Here is a 20,390-nt window from a genome sequence, read left to right as displayed (position 1 = left end):
ATGAGAGTGAGGAACTTAAAGTAATTAATATTAATAAAGAAAACGTACTGGAGAAATTAATGGGACCAAAAGCTGACAAATCCCCTGATGGCCTACATCCTAGGGTTCTAAAAGAGGTGGCTGCAGAGATAGTAGATGCATTGGTTGTGATCTTCCAAAATTCTCTAGATTCTAGAACGGTCCCAGTGGATTTGAAGGTAGCAAACATAACACCGTTATTCAAAAAAGGAGGGAGAGAAAACAGGGAACTACAGGCCAATTAATTTGACATCAGTAGTCAGGAAAATGCTGGAATCTAGTTCTGGAGCACAAGTCTTCAGCCAGGATGTTGTCGGGGCCCATAGCCTTTGTTGTATCCAGTGCACTCAGCTGTTTCTTGATATCACGTGGAGTGAATCGAATTGGCTGAAGACTGGCTTCTGTGATGGTGGGGATATCGGGAGGAGGCCAAGATGGATCATCTACTTGGCACTTCTGGCTGAAGATGGTTGCAAATACTTCAACCTTGTCTTTTGCCTCACATGCTGGATTCTGCCATCATTGAGGATGGGGATGTTTATAGATCCTCCTCCCATTTGTTGTTTAATTGTCCACCACCATTCACAACTGGATGTGGCAGGACTGCAGAGCTTTGATCTGATCCGCTGCTTGTAGAATCGCTTAGCTATGTCTATGGCATGTTGCTTCCGCTGTTTAGCATGCATGTAGTCCTGTGTTGTAGCTTCACCAGGTTGGCATCTCATTTTTAGGTACGCCTGGTGCTGCTCCTGGCATGCTCTTCTACATTCCTCATTGAACCAGGGTTGATCCCCTGGCTTGTTGGTAATGGTAGAGTGAGGGATATGCCTAACCCCACTCTCTTTGTTGGAAGTGAATGGTGACTGTGTGGACCTTAAATAAAAGGGGAAAGAAATACTAAAAAGCCAAAAACATTTGGGCTATCTGCAGATTAAAGAGTTTCTGTCCTAAATTTCACCAATTATGACATTTGCCTGCATTGTCTTTGAATTTTAAAAAAATTTGTTCATGGGATGTGGGCGTCGCTGGCAAGGCCAGCATTTATTGCCCATCCCTAATTACCCTTGAGAAGGTGGTGGTGAGCTTCCTTCTTGAATCGCTGCAGTCCGTGTGGTGAAGGTACTCCTGCTGTGCTGTTAGGAAGGGAGTTCCAGGATTTTGACCCAGTGATGATGAAGGAATGGTGATATATTTCCAAGTCGGGATGGTGTGTGACTTGGAGGGGAACATGCAGGTGGTGTTGTTCCCATGTGCCTGTTGCCCTTGTCCTTTTAGGTGGTAGAGGTTATGGGTTTGGGAGGTGTTGTCGAAGAAGCCTTGGCGAGTTGCTGCACTGCATCTTATAGATGGTACACACTGCAGCCACAGTGCGCCGGTGGTGAAGGAAGTGAATGTTTAGGGTGGTGGATGGGGTACCAATCAAGCGGGATGCTTTGACCTGGATGGTGTTGAGATTCTTGAGTGTTGTTGGAGCTGCACTCATCCAGGCAAGTGGAGAGTATTCCATCACACTCCTGACTTGTGCCTTGTAGATGGCGGAAAGGATTTGGGGAGTCAGGAGGTGAGTCACTTGCCGCAGAATACCCAGCCTCTGACCTGCTCTTGTAGCCACAGTATTTATGTGGCTGGTCCAGTTAAGTTTCTGGTCAATGGTGACCCTTAGGATGTTGATGGTGGGGGATTCGAATGAATACATTTGGGCACATTTACGTAGTTACAACATGGGTATGTATACACAACAAGGAAAAACAATTCTTCTCACAATACATGCTGAGCAGAACCTATTGGATAGCAATCATAAAAGGAATCCTAAATTATTTTTCTTTCCCTAGCCTTAGGACACCGAGGCCAACTGTGGCAACCTCATTGCCTCGTGGCCAAAATCAGCTAACAGACCATAGATCAAACCTAAGCTCTTTCTGTGCTGTATGGGTAATTATCACTATACTTAATAACTTAGGCATTGGGTGATATGTGTCCCATTGCTATTTCTCAGTTTTTCCCTGTACATTCTAAAAGTATCTTACCCTTCTCCTTGGCTTGTATAGGTTCTCTCTTAAGACATGGTGCATCACTGTGTCTTCCCGATCTCTGCCGCTCCTCACTGTGTCAATCACTTGTAAGTCTAGACACACTGCACTGCCGCTTTCCCTCCTGAGATGTATAAACAAAAATCATGCACTATAATAAAATTCAATGTCTTTTTTTAAAATTAGTGCAACATTGTAGCAGTTAACTGGGCCGCAGCTCTGGAGGATTCTTAACTCCACCAGCAACCTCCATGACAGGAGGTGATAGATCACTGCCAGGCTGCAGACATCAACAATCACAGAGGGGGTCTGTGACCTACTCAGCCAGCCTCCCAGAGGAAGCAGAAAATATAAAACCAGGAGAAGGAGAATATGGAAATTAAACTAAACAACTGATTCTGTAATTCTAAGTCATTTACTGAAATAGTTTTAAAAATTTTATGCACAGTCCAAAAATTAGCTTGCTGCTTCAAATCAATATAATGCTGAAAGTTACAAATAGAACAAGACATTTAAGGAACAATAAGGCATTGAAAACATTAATTTTGATGCCCCATATGCAATTGTTTTTCCATTTTGTTTTTAGCTTCATTTTACAATGAGGCAAACATTGCCACACTGAAGGCATGTCTATTAAAATCACTTTAATGGAAAATAGGGCAGAAGTGGGATAGTGGGAAAAGGATGGTGGCATCCATTTTTTCTCCTGTCTGTTGATGAAAACATCCTACATTAAACAGCTAGCAGCTTCTAAAATGGATGGTTGCTTTGAACATTACTGAGGTATTAGTAACGTGAGGTGCAAGAATCTGCAGCAGAAAATTTCTCTTAAATATGCCACCTATTGGCACTAATTTACTGGTTCCATTTTGGAATACCACAAATGTGGAATGTGGGGCAAAAGCCAAATGGTGTACAGATGGTACTGATTGGAGGAAGGGCCAGTATCACATTGATCCCGTTTGCACAAAGTTGTGTCGAGGCAAATTGTGTAGAATCAACTAATTTTTTTAATGACTAATGCTTTGTGAATTCTGAAACATCACATTAAGTAATCATTACTGGGACATCATGAAATGTAGTCAATGAAATCTGATGGCAGTAAATAGATTGTTTGTGTTTACATGGTTCAATAAATCATGGAAACTAGTCACAAAACTCATGTACAGATATTGGTCATTAAATCTCAGCTTCACGTAAATACTAGACACAAGAAAATACCACAATTAGCCATGTTCTCATTCTTATGATTATTATGGCTATAGAGTTCATTACTATAACATACTGTGTAATATTCAATGTGAAATATATTCAAAACCGAATTTTAAAAAAATATTCACCCTGTCAAAAAAAAAACCTGACAATACCACAAGATTTGTTAATAGATCTTTTGGTTACACATAAATATTATTTTTTTCCCTATTTATGAACTAGATTTAATCTAGTTAACAAAATAACCTGACCTGGAACTGTATGATTGTTGGAAGATTATATGATGTCTCCATTGTACCTGACTGCTTTTTCTCCAGTCGATACGAGTGAAAAAATTTATACTCACCCTCTCTTTGTCAGTCAGCACTCAGAGGAAGACATACCTGCATATCTGACCAGAGAATGCTCAACGTGTTCCCGAATGCAAACTGGAAAAATGTTGAACTCTCCTGCTTTGAAGTACAGAAAGAAACTCGTGCAAACAGGATGACTTGTACTCACAAGAGGTTTGTTACGGATGTTTCAGAGAATGATGTTCTACTTGGCATAGATGCAAATGAGAATTTTCCTGATGACATGTGACCTCCCTTAAAAGAAAATACAAAGTTACTTTTGCTTTCAACAGGTCGCTAAATATATTCCCTTTGTCTCACAATAGAAAATAAGGAAATAATTTATACTTAGCTACTAAATATCCAGGACTGAGACCTTCCTGATCTGTGTGGCTCAGAACTAAAGCAGGCAGTGTATTTATCCACTGAGATAGACAGTAAATTGATTTCTACTTGTTAAAGATGTAGAAGTGACGAAAAGAAAAATTAATTTATTTCCTGAACAGTGCAGTGGGTAAATGCTCTGCACCATACGGACCAGAGAAATAAGGTTCGACCTCAGATCTGTGCTGAATTAGCTGTTCTTGAGCTGGGCTAGTGATGGCCCCTTTATAAATAGGCTCAGCACTCTGGGCTAGGGAGAGGAAGAAAAAAATCAGTCACAATTCCCGTGCCTGATTCAGGGACTTGTGTTGGGAAATTCATGTGTATGAACATCAGGTAAGGATAGAATCCAGCTTGGTTATGGTGCTCCCCATGATTGAAAATAACTCGCTCTCATTCAGTGTCCAGATGCACACATGAAGAACAAAAGCAAAATACGGCGAATGCTGCAAATCTGAAATAAAAACAAAAAATGCTGGAAAAGCTGAGCAGGTCAGGCAGCATTGTGGAGAAAGAAAGAGAGTTAATGTTTCAGGTCGATGACCTATCGTCAGAACTGGAATTAGTAAAAATTTTAAGTAAGTACAGAGCCAGGGAAAGTTGGGGGGGGAGGGGAGAGGAGGAAAGAACAAAAGGGAATGTCTGTGATAGGGTGGAGGGCAGGAGTGATTAAGTAACAAAAGGGATGATGGTGCAAGGCAAAGGGGGTGGTAATGGGACAAGTAAAGAAACAAAAAGGTGGGATCTAGAGGAGCTGTAAATGGCAATAGCAGAACTATTACCAGCACATGGGGCCTGATTTTACCAGGCCTGCGGGTTTCCGGCGGGTTGGGTTTCGGGAGCGTGGGCAACACGCTCGGTGAAATTAGTGGGTTGCCCGCGCGATCGTAGCAGGCAAACCACTAATGGGATCCAATTACCTGCTCCTCCGGGCTCCGCGCTGCTGGTCTGCGCGTCGGGCGGGCTGCGCATGCGCAGTACGATCTGTCAGCTGGAGGCTCTCTAGTTAAAGGGGCAGTCCTCCACTGACAGATGCTGCAACCAATAGAACATATTACAGCATGGAGCAGCCCAGGGGGAAGGCTGCTCCCAGTTTAATGATGCCTCACCCCAGGTATCACCAGATGGGGTGAGGAGGAGGGGGAGGACAGAGATCTTCCACCCGGCGGGCGGGAGGAAGCAGCCTGCCTCTGCCACCAAGAAGGCCTGGCTCGAGGTGGCATAGGAGGTCACCTGCACCACCAACATATCGCCCACCTGCATACAGTGCAGGAGGCGCTCCAATGACCGCAGTAGGTCAGCCACAGTGAGAACACGTAGTCTTTCCCCTACACTCCGTCTGCCACAACACTGCCCCCACCCCACATCTCCTTCGGCACCGCCAACACCACTCTGTCACATCACCCCTCATACCCACTCAAACCCCATCCTCATCTTACCTGCACCTACTCACCTCGCAAGTACTCACCCCGCTACTAACACGCAACCCAATCCTCATATAATCTCATCGCTCTATCCCATACGCACCCTCTCGTGCATCTCCCTCACGGCCAGCCTCACTCAACCTGCCACCATCTGTGCTGCAGCCACAAGGCATGCATCACATATGTGCAGTAGGAAGCGTAAGGCAAACATGTCGTGAGCATGAAGAGGATGCACAAGGGTGTTTGAGGGTTTGTCATGGGTGTTACCTATATTGAATTTCAGAACAACTCACATCACACATTATATTGGCACCACCACTGCCATGTCTCCGTGAATCCTGTCTGTTTTGTGCAATAATGCTTGCTCCTGGGTATCAGTATGAGGACCCACCACTGATGCCACCCATTGTGTCACTGCAGAGTAGGTGCAGGTGTATTTGCAGGGCTCTTCCGCGCAGATGACTGAGAGACATCGGCGGTGTACCCGGCTGCACCCTGGAAGGATGCGGAGGAGAAGCTGTGGAGGGCAGTGGTGACTTTGGCAGCGACAGGTAAGCAGATGGTGCTGGGGCCAGCCAGGAGCAGCTCGGCATGAAAGAGGCTGCAGATGTCCACGACTACATGTCGAGTGAATCTGCGCCTCGGTGTGCACTGCTGCTCGGAGAGGTCCGGGGAGCTGCGCCTCGGTCTGTGGACCCTGTGGCGAGGGTAGTGCCCTCTGCGACGCGTCTCTCTCTGCGGTAGCCCTCCCTCCTGCTGTACAGGTGGATGTGTCACAGCACTCTGTTGTGGAGCTCCACATGTCAGAGGTGGACGGCGTGGGTGGCGAGGCTGGTGATGCTGTTCGCCCTCCGAGGGGGTCATGACTGCAGCTACGACGGCCCCCATCCGCAATATGTACATCTGAGGGGGTCCGCAAGGTAGGCACATGTCTCCGGACCCCGGGATGAGTGTGCAGGTTGGTGACTTTGACCGTCAGGAGGGGGGTGGTGGAGGCCACACTTTGTCCCAAGTGACAGAGTGGCCTCCTGCAATGGTTGAGGGTCTCCCCCCCCAACCTGTCAAATGGACCTTTGCAGCTGCCACAGGCTGACGGCTGCAACACGTCCAGTTCAACTAGGACTGTTTCCCCCAGTGTGTGAAACAGTCCCATGTTTCTCCAAAATCACACACAGTTAATGACCTGAACAAGCGAAATAAATACTGTCAAGTGGCATCCCGCTGGCTTTAATTGCCTGCGGGATTCCCACCAGCGGGGGCTACGCACGCACCCCCGCACGTCATCGGGGAACCCGGAAGTGGGCGGGATCGTGGCGCGATCCGGTCATGTGCCTGGGGATCGGGATTTTCGGGGCCCCCCCGCTGGAAACGCACAGGAAACCCGACGGTAAAATCGAACCCCTGGTGTCCGAAAAAATGGGAGCAGTGGTTATGATCTTATGTTACTGAAATCAATGTTGAGGAAACCACATTGTGAGCAGTGAATACAGTATGTTAAACTGAAAGAAATACAAATAAATCGCTGTTTCACCTGGAAGGAGTGTTTGGGCCCTGGATGGTGGGAAAGGAGGAGGTGAAAGGGCAGGTATTGCATCTTCTGCGCTTGCATGGGAAGGTACCAGGTGAAGGGGAGTGGGTGTTGGAAGAGTGGACCAGGGTTTCGCGGAGGGAACGGTTCCTTCGGAATACTGAAAGGGGAGGGGGAGATGTGTTTGGTGGGGGCATCACACTGGAGGTGGCGGAAATGGCGGAGGATGATACGTTGAATGTGGAGGCTGGCAGGGTGGTAGGTGAGGAAAAGGGGGACCCTCTCGTGGTTCTGGGAGGGAGGGGAGGGGGTGAGGGCAGAAGTGTGGGAAATGGGACGGACATGGTCGAGGGCCCTGTCAACCATAGTGGAGGGGAATCCTCGGTTGAGAAAAAGGGAAGTCATATCGGAAGCACTGGTGTGGAAGGTGGCATTGAGGAAACTGGAAGAATGGAATCGAATCCTTACAGGAAGCGGGCTGGGAGGAAGTGTAATCAAGGTAGCTGTGGGAGTTGATGGGCTTATAGTAGATATTGGTTGACTGCCTATCGCCTGAAAAGGAGATAAGCACACATGAAGAGGTTAGCTGAGGTAATGAAGAGCTGCTACTTTCTTACCTGTAGAACCTTTAGGAGAGGACGGAAGAAGGGGGGAGAAGGAAGAAAAACAAATCTCCCTTCTTTTGAGGTGCACCAGTGTCACACACGCTTAGCCAGCCAAAAAGATGGGCAAATGACCTGCTCCCACCTTTCTGAAAATTTCACACTGTAACCAACTTAACTGAACCCAGCATCTGATGTTTTCTGCCTCTCTGTTGGGTAGAATTTGCCAGTGTGGAACATCTTGCTTCAACAGCCTACCTGAGATCAGAAGTTTTCTCTCTGAAGAATACCAACAGTGCTTTGCCAACATCCAATGCTATGGGCTTACCCTAAAATTGTCCATTTTAATCATAATTTTTGGGGCATGTAAAACTACGTGGATACAATCATTTTACAAGTAAATTCTTGTCAATGTTCTGTTTCTAAGCCCAGGTTTTGATCTTTGCATGGTCAGTAATGTCATTGTCATATACAAGTATTTTACAATTTTGTTTTTCCTTCATCCTATTTTATTCAATGCAACAGGATTCCATTACACATTACATTGGCTTTTTGACAAACTGAAAACCATTTGAGAAAAGAGTGCTGTTGGTGATCTCAACAATATGTCATCGATATTTTAGAACAAATTCCATCCAAAAAAGGCAGTGCCAACTTTATTAACTACAACAATAAGAGAATTGACCTAACGAAATAAAAAGATTTGAAAAAAGTGGCTATTTTCATTAAAACAGAGGAGATTATGGAGTGATTTGTTAGAGGTATTTAAAATTATGAAGGGATGGAACAGAGTAAATCGAAACAGATGGTTCCCGGTGGTTAAGGGGTCAAGAATAAAGGGACATGAACATGAGTTTAAATGTAATACATTTAGGACAGAAAGCAGGATAAACCTTTTTAACACAGTGGGTTGTGAGGCTGTGGAATGCACGACCAGAGTTAGTGATTGAGGAAGAGACCACGTCAACATTTAACAATAGAATAGACAAGTGGCTGAAAGGGGGTTAAAGAGATTACGGGAACAGGGCAGGCACATTTTATTTTGGGAACTGAGACAGTCCTGAAATCAGCTGAAATCTAGTCCCCAATGTACAATATGAACACATGGGGTAGATTTTCAACTTGCTGCATGGGCCTAAAACTGGCCTTACGGTTCGATTGCCTGTTGTAGAAACCGTCCGATTTTAATTACCATTGAATTCAATGGAAATAGAAATTGGATGATCTGCAGCGGACGGTCGATCTGCAACCTGAGTTTTACGTCCAGTGGAAAGTTTGAAAATCTATCCCAATGGCTTTTTGTCTTGAATTAAGCAAAATCAGAGCAATGGAAAAAGATGCAGCATGCTGATGCCTTACTAGTTTGCCAGAGATCCATTCCCAGGAAGTCAGTTTTGTATCTGGATTATGTGCCCAGGATGGATCATACAGCAATGTGATGGCATATATGATATTGTGCTATTGAATGATAACGCATTCTGAGGGAATGTATGCACAAGAGCAAGAATGTTTAATAGTGCTCACAAGCCACTACAATTGGCCTGAATTCAAGAAATTGGCTTCTTGTGGAGCAGGACCCAGACCACAAGTATAGGAGCCGTTATAAATGAAGTATAATGGGCCATTTATATTGAAGAATTGCTTTCTGAAATGGTTCTGCAATCCTTACTTCCAGTTTGTAGCTGTTCAAGCCACGACTTATTATATTGCAGGGTGGTTTCCACAGCAACCATATTGACTTTAAAACAATGGACGTCATCATGATGTTGGAGGGTACAGCAAGGATAGGACTGCGCACCATCGGGGCAATCAGACCTGGTGTGAATGTCACCTACTTTGCTGTATGAAGGCACGGGAAGCACTTCAGCTGCTTAGCCCACAAGTAGCCATTTCTTCTAGCGCTTCTGCTGCGACTGGTAGAACCTACATTGCAGATGGTGCTGCTATTAGAGACCTTGCTGGAAACAACCTACTTTTATGGTGTGTGCTGCCTCCAATGGCAACTGCCCCACTGTGGTAACGTTACAAGTTTGCAGCTGATCTTGGAGCTGTTGGCAGAAAACTGCAAATGTAAATGAGGATGAATGAAAGTGGTGCATAATTAAATTGAGGTTATGTAAGTAGAAAGTCACTGGAATTGTGAGGTTCATCAAAACAGTTTATCTAGACTGAGGGGATAGGACAAATTAATCCAGCTCGTTTTATACACAAATTGATGGGTTGTATTCAGTTAACCATGCACATAATATACACATATAAACATATATTGGAATCAAAAATTGGTTGGCAAAACAGTGATTGAACAATAGGAGGCCTTCAAGGAGGAGTTGCTTCAGGTACAGAGTAGACACATTCCCACGAGGGGGAAATGAAGGGCATCCAAAGCTAGAGCTCCCTGGATGACTAAAGATAGGGGGGGTTAAATTGAATTAGGCCATAAACCGGGCGCGGGTAACGCGATCCGCAATTAACCCGTGCCTGGTGTTTCCTGCGCAGGCAGGACGAGACATTCGTCTGGCCCCAGTACTTAGCTGAAAGCAACATTGCACATCAGCATTGAGACGAGGATTCAAGGACATTCACACTTTTCACCAGCAAGGGGAGCCCTAATCTCTTAAAGGCAAGGGGCTCGAATTTAGCAGGCCTGCGGGTTCCCAGCGGGTGGTCCTCCGGGAGCGTCGAAAACGCGAACGGCGAAATTAGTGGATTGCCCACGCGATCGTAGCAGGCAACCCATTAATAGGATCCAATTACCTGCTCCTCCGGGGTCCACGGCGCTGGCCTGCGCGTCGGGCGGGCTGCGCATGCGCAGTACGATCTGTCAGCTGGAGGCTCTCGAGTTAAAGGGGCAGTCCTCCACTGACAGATGCTGCAACCAATGGGACAAATTGCAGCATGGAGCAGCCCAGGGGGAAGGCTGCTCCCAGTTTAATGATGCCTCACCCCAGGTATCATCAGATGGGGTGAGGAGGAGGGGGAGGACACAGATCTTCCCCCCGGCGGGCGGGAGGAAGCGGCCTGCCTCTGCCACCAAGAAGGCCTGGCTCGAGGTGGCAGAGGGGGTCACCTGCGCCACCAACATATCGCCCACCTGCATACAGTGCAGGAGGCGCTGCAATGACCTCAGTAGGTCAGCCACAGTGAGAACACGAAGTCTTTCCCCTACACTCCGTCTGCCACAACACTGCCCCCACCCCAAATCTCCTTCGGCACCGCCAACACTATTCTGTCACATCACCCTTCATGCCCACTCACACCCCATCCTCATCTTACCTCCACCTACTCACCTCGCCAGTACTCATCCTGCCACTAACACGCGACCCAATCCTCATACAATCTCATGGCTCCATCCCATACTCACCCTCTCGTGCATCTCCCTCACGGCCAGCCTCACTCAACCTGCCACCACCTGTGCTGCAGCCACAGGGCATGCATCACATATGTGCAGTAGGCAGGGTAAGGCAAACGTCTCGTCAGCATGAAGGGGGTGCACAAGGGTGTCTGAGGGTTTGTCATGGGTGTTACCCATATTGAATTTCAGAGCCACAAACAGCACACATTATATTGACACCACCACTGCCATGTCTCCGCGAATCCTGTCCATTGTGTCCAATAATGCCCGCTCCTGGGTATCACTATGAGGACCCACCACTGATGCCACCCATCGTGTTACTGCAGAGTAGGTGCAGGTGTATTTGCAGGGCTCGTCCGCGCAGACAACTGAGAGACATCGGCGGTGTTGCCGGCTGCACCCTGGAAGGATGCGGAGGAGAAGGTGTGGAGGACAGTGGTGACTTTGCCAGCGACAGGTAAGCAGTTGGTGCTGGGGCCAGCCAGGAGCAGCTCGGCATGAAAGAGGCTGCAGATCTCCACGACTACATGTCGAGCGAATCTGCGCCTCCCTGTGCACTGCTGCTGGGAGAGGTCCGGGGAGCTGCGCCTCGGTCTGTGGACCCTGTGGCGAGGGTAGTGCCCTCTGCGACGCGTCTCTCTCTGCGGTAGCCCTCCCTCCTGCTGTGCAGGTGGGCGTGCAACCACACCGTGTTGGGGGGATCCACGTCTCTGCGGCGGACGGCGTGGACTGCGAGGCTGCTGGTGGTGGTCATGCTCTTCGTCCTCCGAGGGTGTCCACACACCACCCAACTGGCAGGTGTTGGTCTGAGGGGTTGTGCAGGGTAGGTGTGTGGGTCCTCGGACTGGGGCTGCGGTTTCGTGTCGGTCTGTCCTCTGGCTTGGCCGGGGGGTGGTGGGGGGCAGGGGTTGCCCTATGTGACGCGGTGGCCTCCTGCGTGGGTGAGGGCGCTCCCCCGTGGAGCGCACCTTGGCACCTGCCACAGGCTGCTGGCTGCAACACGCCTGGTTTGAAGGGTCCTGTTTCCCCCAGTGTGGGAAACTGACTGCTTTGAACGTAAAATCCCACACTTCCTCTTTTGACAGCTGCTTCAGCTCATTAACTGACCACAACGAGCAAGTTAAGTGCTCTCAAGTGGAACCCCGCTGGCTTTAATTGCCTGCGGGATTCCCACCAGCGGGGCTTGCGTGCGCAGCCCCGCACGTCAGCGCGGTACCCGGAAGTGGCCGGGATTTCGTCCGAATCCGGTCACGTGATCGGAGATCGGGATTTTCGGGGCCCCCCCGCTGGAAACCCGCAGGTAACCCGACCCTAAAATCGAGCCCAAGGTGTCTATTTGACAGCCTGCCAAAATCTCTTAAATGTAGCCGGTACCTGTTATTTGTTAAAAATAACAGTCTGCTGTCTGCACGGAGTCTGAACGGAGATCAGACATCGCACATGTAAAACACAGATGCCGGTCCCGTCCCTATGTTTACAAGCTGTTGAGTTATGTTAAAACATTGAATAAAGGTTGCGCACCACTAAATCCCACATCCTCCAATCTGCATGCCAGACCTCACCAATCTGCCGGTCCGAGTTGGTACCAGGCCTGCGAGAGTGCAAGCACCAAGGTTCTCTGCTGATGCACTAGAGGCCTTGGAGCAAGAGGTGGACAGAAGGAGGGGCATCCTACATCCGCGGAGGAGGCGGGGGGGAGCAAGAGGCCTTCCAGACATATGCCTAAAAGGCAGTAGGAGGCAGTAGGGGATGCAGTAAATGCCAGGCACATAACACCACGAACATGGATGCAGTGCAGGAAGAAGTTCAATGCTTTGACACAAGTGGTCAAGGTGAGTGAGTCAACTTTCAAGTAGCGTCTCTTACCAACTGCACCACTAGCCACATCCACTGCTCCACACACTACACCCCCATCACCCACATACCAACAAACTCTTTCAATCAGTACTCAACTCTTCCGATCAGATGCTTCCTCTCACCCTCACACATTACCACTGTTGCAAGCCGCACACCCACAATTCACAGGCCACACACACTGGCAGCTATTCAACCATGACAAGCACATCACCCAGACATAAGTCCCGCTTTCTTGCAGGAGAAGGTGGTGCATAACAGGAGGCAGCAAGTAGCAGTGGCATTTAGCACTTTGAGCCTGTTCCACCATTCCATACGATCATGGTTGACCTGTGACCTAACTCCATATACCTGCCTTAGCCCCATATCCCTTAATATCCTTGGTTCACAGAAATCTATCAATCTCAGATTTAAAATTCACAATTGAATGAGCAACAACTGCCATCTGCAGAAGAGCGTTCCAAACTTCTCCCACCCTTTGCGTGTAAAATGTTTCCTAACTTCACTCCTGCACGTCCTGGCTCTAAATGTTAGGCTATATCCCCTTGTCCTACTGTTCAAGTATAGGATACCTCCAAAAACAGTTACAAATGCACCATTAGCCAGAAGCAGTAGTCCAGCAACTAACCTGTAAATCCTGCATAGTCCCTTTAAATAATGCAGGTTGGGGTCCTCCAGGCACTCGAAGACATGTTCAGATGGTCATGGTTAAGGCAGTGCGTTGAGTGGAGCGTTAAGTCCTAAAATGGTGCCTATCACTTTAAATCAGCTTTGCACACTGATCAAACGCATATTCTCCTTACTTTACAAGCTGCCAGCGTTCGTTATTTGCGCATGCGCTAAACCCTTTACCAAGATGGCATCCAGCACACGTCACACTAGAAGCGTGCGTGTGCATCCAAGGCGCCATCTTGGATGTTCGGGAGGCCGCATAGCACCGAAACAATGGGTGCTAGTCGGCCCAATTTCTAGCCTATAGAGATTAAAATGAAACAGAAAAGGGAGGCTTATGATGAATGTGAGGTTCATAACATTACACAGAACCAGGCTGAATACAGAAAGTACAGAGGAGATCTAAAAAAGGGAATTTGAGGGGCAAAGAGAGAGTATGAGAATAGATTAGCGGCTGACATAAAAGGGAACCCAAAAGTTTTTTATAAACATATAAATAGTGAAAGGGTAGTCAAAGGAAGGGTGGGGCTGATTGGGGACAAAAAAAGATCATCTTGTGGAGGCAGAGGGCATGGCTGAGGCACTAAAAGAATACTTCACATCGGTCTTCACTAGAGAAGAGGATGCTGCTGATGTAGCAGTTAAGGAGGAGGTAGTAGCGATATTGGATAGGATAAAAATAGATAAAGAGGAGGTACTTAAAAGATTGACAGTGCTCAAAGTAGAAAAGTCACCCGGTCCAGATGGGATACATCCTAGGTTGCTGAAGGAAGTAATGGTAGAAACTGCAGAGGCTCTGGCCACAATCGTCCAATCCTCCTTAGATATGGGGGCAGTGCCAGAGGATTGCAGGATTGCAAATGTTACAAAAGGGGAAAGGGAGAAACCCAGCAATTACAGTGTCGGTTAAGGGGAAACTTTTAGAGACAATGATCTGGGACAAAATTAATTGGCAGTTGGAAATGTATGGGCTAATAAATGAAAGGCAGCACAGATTTGTTAAAGGAAAATTGCATTTGGCTAACTTGATTGAGTTCTTTGATGAAGTAATGGAGAGGGTTGATAAGGGTAGTGCGGTTGAAGTTATGTATATGGACTTTCAAATGGCATTTGATAAAGTACCACATAATAGACTTGTTAGCTATAAGCTAAATTGAAGCCCATGGAATTAAAAGGACCAGCATGGATACAAAATTGGCTAAGGGACAGAAAACGGAGTGTAGTGGTGAACAGTTGTTTTTCAGACAGGAAGGAAGTATACAGTGGTGTTCCCCAGGGTTCAGTATTAGGACCATTGCGCTTTTTGATATATATTAATGACCCATTCTTGGATGTACAGGGTATAATTTCAAAGTTTGGAGATGAAACAAAACTCGGGAATGTAGTAAACAATGTGGAGTATAGTAATAGACTTCAGAAGGATATAGACAGACTGGTGAAATGGGCAGACACATGGCAGATGAAATTTAACACAGAGAAGTGTGAAGTGATGCATTTTGGTAGGAAGAATGAGGAGAGGCAATATAAACTAAATGGTACAATTATAAAGGTGTACCGGAACAGAGAGACCTGGGGGTGCACATACACAAATCTTTGAGGGTGGCAGGTCAAGTTGAGAAGGCTGTTAAAAAAGCATATGGGATCCTGGGCTTTATTAATAGAGGCATAGAGTAGAAAAGCAAGGAAGTTATGCTAAACCTTCATAAAACATTGGTTAGGCCCGAGCTGGAGTATTGTGTTCAATTCTGGGCATTACATTTTAGGAAGGATGTCAAGGCCTTAGAGAGAGTGCAGATGAGATTTACTAGAATGGAACCAGGAATGAGGGATTTCAGTTATGTGGAGAGGCCGGAGAAGCTTGGATTGTTCTCCTTAGGGCAGAGAAGATTAAGAGGAGAATTTCATAGGGGTGTTCAAAATCATGACGGAACTAGCCGTGCCTCTAGCCAAACTGTTCCAGTACAGCTACAACACTGGCATCTACCTGACAATATGGAAAATTGCCCAGGTATGTCCTGTCCACAAAAAGCAGGACAAATCCAATCCGGCCAATTATACCCCATCAGTCTACTCTCCATCATCAGCAAAGTGATGGAAGGTGTCGTCGACAGTGCTATCAAGCGACACTTACTCACCAATAACCTGCTCACCGATGCTCAGTTTGGGTTCCGCCAGGACCACTCGGCTCCAGACCTCATTACAGCCTTGGTCCAAACATGGACAAAAGAGCTGAATTCCAGAGGTCATGATGTGGAGATGCCGGTGATGGACTGGGGTTGACAATTGTAAACAATTTTACAACACCAAGTTATAGTCCAACAAATTTATTTTAAATTTCACAAGCTTTCGGAGGCTTCCTCCTTCCTCAGGTGAATGGTGTGGAGGTGAGGTGAGAGTGACTGCCCTCGACAGCAAGGCAGCATTTAATCCAATTTGGCACCAAGGAGCCCTAATAAAATTGAAGTCAATGGGAATCAGGGGGAAAACTCCCCAGTGGCCGGAGTCATACCTAGCACAAAGGAAGATGGTTGTGGTTGTTGGAGGCCAATCATCTCAGCCCCAGGACATTGCTGCAGGAGTTCCTCAGTGTCCTAGGTCCAACCATCTGCAGCTGCTTCATCAATGACCTTCCCTCCATCACAAGGTCAGAAATGGGGATGTTCGCTGATGATTGCACAATGTTCAGTTCCATTCGCAACCCCTCAGATAATGAAGCAGTCCGTGCCCGCATGCAGCAAGACCTGGACAACACCCAGGCTTGGGCTGATAAGTGGCAAGTAACATTCACACCAGACAAGTGCCAGGCAATGACTATCTCCAACAAGAGAGAGTCTAACCACCTCCCCTTGACATTCAACAGCATTACCATCGCCAAATCCCCCACCATCAACATCCTGGGGGTCACCATTGACCATAAACTTAACTGGACCAGCCATATAAATACTGTGGCTACAAGAGCAGGTCAGAGGCTGGGTATTCTGCGGCGAGTGACTCACCTCCTGACTCCCCAAAGCCTTTCTACCATCTACAAGGCACAAGTCAGGAGTGTGATGGAATACTCTCCACTTGCCTGGATAAGTGCAGCTCCAACAACACTCAAGAAGCTCGACACCATCCAGGGCAAAGCAGCCCGCTTGATTGGCACCCCATCCACCACCCTAAACATTCACTCCCTTCACCACCGGCGCACTGTGGCTGCAGTGTGTACCATCTACAGGATGCACTGCAGCAACTCGCCAAGGCTTCTTTGACAGCACCTCCCAAACCCGCGACCCCTACCACCTAAAAGGACAAGGGCAGCAGGCACATGGGAACAACACCACCTGCACATTCCCCTTCAAGTCACACACCATCCCAATTTGGAAATATATCGCCGTTCCTTCATCGTCGCTGAATCAAAATCCTGGAACTCTGTTCCTAACAGCACTGTGGGAGAACCTTCACCAGACTGCAGCGGTTCAAGAAGGCGGCTCACCACCACCTTCTCAAGGGCAATTAGGGAAGAGCAATAAATGCTGGGCTCACCAGCAACGCCCACATCCCATGAATAAATTTAACAAAATGAAGGGTTTTGATAGAGTAAATAAGAAGAAGCTGTTTCCAGTGGCAGACCGGTCGGTAACCGGAGGGCACAGATTTAAGGTAAAAGAGCCAGAGGCGACATGAGGAAACATTTTTTTACACAGTGAGTTGTTTTGATCTGGAGAGCACTGCCTGAAAGAGTAGTGGTAGCAGATTCAATAATAACTTTAAAAAGTGAATTGGATAAATACTTGAAGGGAAAAATTGTACAAGGCCATGGGGAAAGAGCAGGCGAATGGGACTAATTGGATAGTTCTTTCAAAGAGCTGGCACAGGCACGACGGGCTGAATGGTCTCCTTCTGTGCTGTAACATACTATGATACTACTATGGGATTAGGGCTACTGCGCGTGTGAATGATAGACACCAATGCGGATGGGTTGGGCCAAATGACCTGTTTCCTTGTAATTTCTATGTACTCTATCAAGACTTTGTACAAGAATATCACACAGACATGAAACCCCTTTTGTAAACATAGAGGACATTATGCCAATTTTTGACTTTACGAACCGGAACTGAGATGTTAATGCTGATGTCAGTGTTGGTACGGAAAGGTTACCTCCTCTTCCTGAGGGTAAACAGTGCCATCTCAGTACATGCAAGATGTAGTATTTTAGTATTCCTTACACAGCTGTACTCCAAAACCTTTACATCTTTGCTTTAAATTATGCTGATTGGTACAAATACTTTGTTTGATCTATTGTACAGTCTGCGCTGTGATAACGCTTGACTAAGGGAGTAACATTCCCTCTTGAATTCTATTATCTGACTTCTAGGTGCTTTAAAATAATAATAAAAAGGCAGAGGCTTTTAAGTTTTCTTTGTGTAGCTGTCAAAGAAAATCATGATGATGGTCATGTTTTATTTGCCATTCACAAATGTGCTTTTGGAAATTTTATCCAAACAAATGCAAGATGAAACAACCACCATGATTTCCTTGCACTGCTGCACAAAGCAAACTTAAAAGACCCCCCTTACTTGCCAGTTTCTGAAAAATGACCAACAATGAAATCAAAGTATTGATAAGAGAATGCAAATCAATTGAAGTTATATCACAAAGAGAATGTTACCTCTGTAAAGTTCCCACAGCACTGGATGATTGTTTTATATGTAACAGACCTAATAAAATATTTGCATTAGTGTAGCATTCATTCTAATCTTGGATTTAAGATATCTGATTGCAACAAAGCACTTCCCTTGCAGATAGTAGCCTGAACATTTCGAGCAATGAGCTTGCTCATTTATGGCAATGAGCTTACTTAATTCTCTAACAAGTCAGTTATACCACACAGTTTGGATTGAAATGAAAGAGTTTTGGTTTTACATTGATGTGAACTGTGTTGTGTCATTTGGTATACATTTGCCTTAATAGGATATAGCATGAAGGGTGAGACACTCAAGGAGGTATCATTTTGGCTTCTCACTAGTTGCAATATAACTGCAACCGGATTAAATTGCAGTTTAAAAGTGTCAAGTAATCAATTAATCTTGTTAAGATCAGCAGAGTTGACTGTCCTGAAGGCTTTTTGTGAATGTTAACATTTACCCAGCATTCAGATGCCATCATGCAGAGCTCTCTGTGCATACTCTTTGTTTCGTTGGCCAGAGAGAGATGCAGAGTTGGCAGTATAACTTGGTTCTGGCAGCCCCGCATCACTCTAAGCAGGTATTGGCCTCAAACTGGTACCTGTAGCAACCCTAAAAAAAAGTTCCCACCAACATTTAAACAGCTTCCTCATAATCAGTTCTGTAACTAAGTTTGATAAGATCTCACTTTCACCAAACATGTGGTTCTAATTGAAAAAAAGAGATATCTAGTCAGCCAAACATTATTTAGCTGGAGTGCACCAATTCCAATGCCTTTGCGTTCACTTCAACTCAAGTCAAAAAATCAAAACTGAACTTTATTCCTCTTACTAACCTCTACCGACTTTCTGATTGGCTGTCAGCAAGCTATGGTTGGAGAGTGACACTGACTAATGAACAGTCGTATGATACTTTATTCTTTTAAGCAGTGAAAGAGCTTCTTCATTTCTAAAATATGTATCTCTTCTCCTCCGTACATGAGATGTAGAAGTATAGAACCATAGAATGGGGTGTGCGGGGGTTTAAAATAGGGGGAGAGTACTCACCTCCCCGTTCACACTACGTTCCTGCCTGTCACCAATTTAACTTCAAAAAGCACATATATAATTTTAACTATAGTCAAAATATTTTAAGTGCTTTAAGCAATAGAGATGTTCAAATTGTATTTTGCCTGCAGACAATCTGTCTGATGCATCATTCAATAACTGTGATGATTGACCTTTCCCATTCTTTATATAATAGTACAACTCTTTAACTTTCGGAGGCGTTGGAGGAGCATGACGCAGGCAGCCAAGGGCCTCACAATTATACAAATGTCAGGGTCCTACCATGGGATTTTAACTCGCAGTCACACACGTATCGACCAGTGCCATAGCTGCCTGAGAAACCTGGCGACAAACAGGATCAGAGCCAGAAGAGGCCCAGGAAGGCAAGTTTTTAAAAAGTTTTTTTTGTGGGCCGGGAGCAGGAATACACCTCGGGGCCCCACAATCAAACCTTGGGCCTCCTCCCCTCCCCTCCCCTCCCCTCCCCCAACTGACCCCGCCCCTCACCACTTACCTTGCACCGTGGACCGTTCTCACTGGTCTCCTGCCGTCTAAAATGCCGCTCCCGCCACTGGCCAGGTAGTGATTCCTGCCGGGTTTGGACAGGAGACTCACCTCCAACTTTGAAATAGGGCCAGAGAGTTAAAATCTCTCCAGGCCTCACGCAACGCCACGATGCGAGCTTGCCACTCAGGTCACACTTTTCCCCTGGTTGTGACTATAGTGTTTTATAGCACAGAAGGAGGCCATGATCACATCACACCATTTAGTCTCATTCCCCTGTTCTTTCCCTTTTAATTTTCAAATATTTATCCATTTCTCTTTCAAATGTTATTATGTATTTTTATTATGGATTTTGGTTCTAGCACTGTTTCGGCATTCCATGTGCTTACAAACCCAATGCATCCTATTAATGTGTCATCTTCAAATATTGGCAACTTGATACTTGAGTCCAGATCATTTATATATATTGAGAAAAGCAATGATCTCAACACTGACCCCTGGAGAATACCACTGTTGACATACCTCCAGGCTGAAAAACATCCAATAACCACTACTCTCTGTCCTTTAGTCAGATCCTACCATGCTGCCACATCCTATTTTTAATACCACGTGTCTTAATCATATCAACAAGTCTTACATGACACCTTATCAAATGCCTTTTGAAAACCCATTCACACAATATTTACTGCAAATTCTTTAAAAATTCACTCTGTTATTTTCTCAAAGAATTTGTCAGACATGACTTGCCTTTTACAAAACCATGCT

The 20,390-nt window shown here is 46.2% G+C and overlaps 1 protein-coding gene across 2 annotated transcripts in view; it reads right to left on the bottom strand.

Moving 5' to 3' along the window:
• slc9a5 (solute carrier family 9 member A5) overlaps window positions 1-20,390 on the bottom strand; it is a 253,177-nt gene that overhangs the window by 25,122 nt on the left and 207,665 nt on the right. For both annotated transcript variants that reach the window (XM_067997800.1, XM_067997801.1), the window contains exons 11-12: window positions 3,762-3,847; window positions 2,046-2,172 (exon numbers count right to left, since the gene is read on the bottom strand). In XM_067997800.1, the coding sequence (XP_067853901.1) occupies window positions 2,046-2,172; window positions 3,762-3,847 (213 nt within the window). The remainder of the gene's footprint in view (window positions 1-2,045; window positions 2,173-3,761; window positions 3,848-20,390) is intronic.

This window comes from Heptranchias perlo, chromosome 16, assembly GCF_035084215.1.
Source record: "Heptranchias perlo isolate sHepPer1 chromosome 16, sHepPer1.hap1, whole genome shotgun sequence".
NCBI lineage: Eukaryota > Metazoa > Chordata > Chondrichthyes > Hexanchiformes > Hexanchidae > Heptranchias > Heptranchias perlo.
This window is presented reverse-complemented; position numbering and strand designations above follow the sequence as displayed.